The 2,781-nt window shown below is 44.6% G+C and overlaps 1 protein-coding gene across 1 annotated transcript; it reads left to right on the forward strand.

Annotated features, from left to right (window-relative positions):
* The first annotated feature begins 187 nt into the window (after positions 1 to 187).
* On the forward strand, positions 188 to 1,053 carry LOC108730820 (uncharacterized). The gene is made up of 2 exons (XM_018460747.1): positions 188 to 738; positions 810 to 1,053. Exons 1-2 carry the CDS (start codon positions 188 to 190, stop codon positions 1,051 to 1,053), a joined length of 795 nt encoding a protein of 264 aa, XP_018316249.1.
* Positions 1,054 to 2,781: the final 1,728 nt, after the last annotated feature.

Here is a 2,781-nt window from a genome sequence, read left to right on the forward strand (position 1 = left end):
TAGAAGACGCTGGCGATGTAGTGCTCGAGTGCGAGACGCTGTATGGAGACACGGTAGTGTGAAGGTGAACACCGCGTTCAACGGTGAATTTGCGACGAACGATAAACGCGCTAATAAAAGTATAAACACTAAGAAAAGTGAACTATATCGATGCACCGATTTGCGCGAGTGGTACGTGTCACGCGTCATGGAGCCCACGTTGACGTCACTCGAAGAGTTCCAAGAACGCGACAGCGGGTGGGCGCTATCGCGAATCCACAACTTGACTGTTAACGTGAACAAACTGAATCCTACGCGCGCGGGATGCCACATAGACGTACCGCAGGAAATTATGCTTAAAAAAGTGGTGATCAACGTGAAATCTATGAACAATGCGTGCTTCGCGTGGTCGGTGGTCGCCGCTCTATACCCGGCAGAAAGAAAAGTGGATCGGAAATCATCGTATCCGCATTACACGTCGGTGTTGAACCTCGCAGGTATCGAGTTTCCGATGACTTTAAAAGACATTCCGAAATTCGAACGTTTGAACATGGTGTCGATCAACGTATATGGCATCGAGAATAAACAGATCCTTCCTCTGCGGCTCACCGGTGACAAGAAGGAGAAACACATAAATCTCCTGTACCTACAAGATCCACGCGACGACAACCTAGACCACTTTGCGTGGATCAAGAATTTGTCTCGCCTTGTAAGATTACAAATTACTGGGAACAAGAATAAGAAATTTTTCTGTGACCGGTAAGCGTGATAAAAAAATTGATAAAAAAACATTTTAAAAAACGGTAGAAAAAATAATTTTTTATTTGCAGGTGTCTTCATTACTTCAGCTCGAGCGCAAAGTTACTGACGCACGAAGTGGATTGTCAAAAAATCAACGACTGTGCCATTCGACTGCCGAGCGAAGACGACAAATTTCTCGAATTCGACAATTATAATTACCAAGAACGAGTGCCGTTCATCGTGTATGCTGACTTGGAGTGCGTGCTGCGGAAGACGGATTCCAAGGAAGACGCATCGTCGTACGCGTATCAGCAGTATACTAGAAGCGTTTAGCATCGGATACTACGTGCACTGCTCATATGACAACTCGTTGTCGTCATATCACTTCCGTCGCGATGAAGATTGTATAGCGTGGTTCGCGCGCCAACTCCAAGACTTGGCGCATCGCGTTAAAAATTTGGTATCCGCCAATGTACCAATGCAAACGTTGTCTAAACAGCAATGGGAGGCGTACCGTAGCGCGACGCGGTGTCACATCTGTAAGAAGCCGTTAGCACAGGATGATACGCGAGTCCGTGATCATTGTCATCTTACCGATAGATAAGTGGTCCAGCGCATGCAAATTGTAATTTTAATTATAAAAATTCATTCTATATTCCTGTTGTGTTTCATAATTTATCGGGATACGACGCGCATTTTATTATAAAAGAAATCGCTACCGCGTATGATGGGCAAGTAGATGTTCTACCGATAACCAAAGAAAAGTATATTTCCTTCACAAAACATGTAGATAGTACAAAAGAAAAAAATGAAAAGAATTTTAATAATAATTGCGTAAAATTAAGATTCATCGATTCTTTCAAATTTTTGAGTGCGAGTCTTGATAAATTGGCGTCATATCTCGACAAAGATAAATTAAAAATTGTACGTTCCGAATTTCCAAAATTATCAGACGAAGAATTTGAATTACTGACTCGTAAAGGTGTATTTCCGTACGAGTACGTTGACTGCGTTGAAAAATTGGATGACGCGCTTACCACCGCGCGAATCATTTTACAGTTCGTTGACGGACGATACCGTATCCGAGAGCGATTACGTTCACGCTGCGAACGTCTGGCAGCGATTCTCTGTGCGAACGCTCGGCGAGTGCAGCGATCTGTACTTAAAAACCGATGTCTTGTTATTAGCCGACATTTTTGAAAATTTCCGCGAAAGTTGTGTAGAGAGTTATGATCTTGATCATGCACATTACTATACATTACCTGGTTTCACATGGGATGCCATGTTAAAACATACGCGTATAAAATTCGAGTTGCTCACCGACATTGATATGGTCATGTTCATCAAGCGCGGTATACGCGGTGGCCTCAATCAATGTTCAGGCAGATACGCGCAGGCCAATAACAAGTACATGCGTTCGTACGACTCATTGAAACCATCGTCGTACTTAATGTACTACGACGTGAACAATCTGTACGAGTGGGCGATGTGTCAACCATTGTCATACGCCGAATTTCAATGGGTCGAAGACGCTGCTAACTTCGACGTGAGCGCGATCGCTCCGGATTCGCCCAGCGGTTACATTCTCGAAGTCGATCTCGAATATCCACAACATCTGCACGATCGACACACAGACCTGCCTTTTTGCCCGACGCACGATAAGCCGCCCGGCAAGCGCGAGGATAAACTGCTCGCGACGCTGTACGATAAGCAGCGTTACGTCATCCACTACCGCAACCTGCAGCAATGTAGTCGTCACGGTCTTCGCGTAACGAAGATACATAGGGTACTGCAATTCACTCAATCCACCTGGCTCCGTGATTACATCGAACTGAATACGCAATTTAGAACGCGCGCGAAAAATGATTTCGAAAAAAATTTGTACAAATTAATGAACAACGCGGTATTCGGTAAGACCATGGAGAATGTACGCAATCACGTCGACGTGAAATTATTAACAAAATGGGACGGCGGTACGGCGCGGAGACAATGATCGCGAAACTGAATTTCCATAGCCGTAGCGTTTTTTCTGAAAATATGATCGCCGTCGAACTGCGCAAA

The sequence above is a fragment of the Mycetomoellerius zeteki genome, unplaced genomic scaffold (assembly GCF_001594055.1).
Source record: "Mycetomoellerius zeteki isolate Tzet28-1 unplaced genomic scaffold, Tzet1.0 scaffold966, whole genome shotgun sequence".
NCBI classification, from domain to species: Eukaryota; Metazoa; Arthropoda; class Insecta; order Hymenoptera; family Formicidae; genus Mycetomoellerius; species Mycetomoellerius zeteki.

Coding starts and splice junctions, on each gene's coding strand:
- LOC108730820 (XM_018460747.1), top strand. CDS start 188: ATGGAGCCCACGTTGACGTCACTCGAAGAGTTCCAAGAACGCGACAGC. Junction 739..809: donor AAGAAATTTTTCTGTGACCG/GTAAGCGTGATA, acceptor TTTTATTTGCAG/GTGTCTTCATTACTTCAGCT.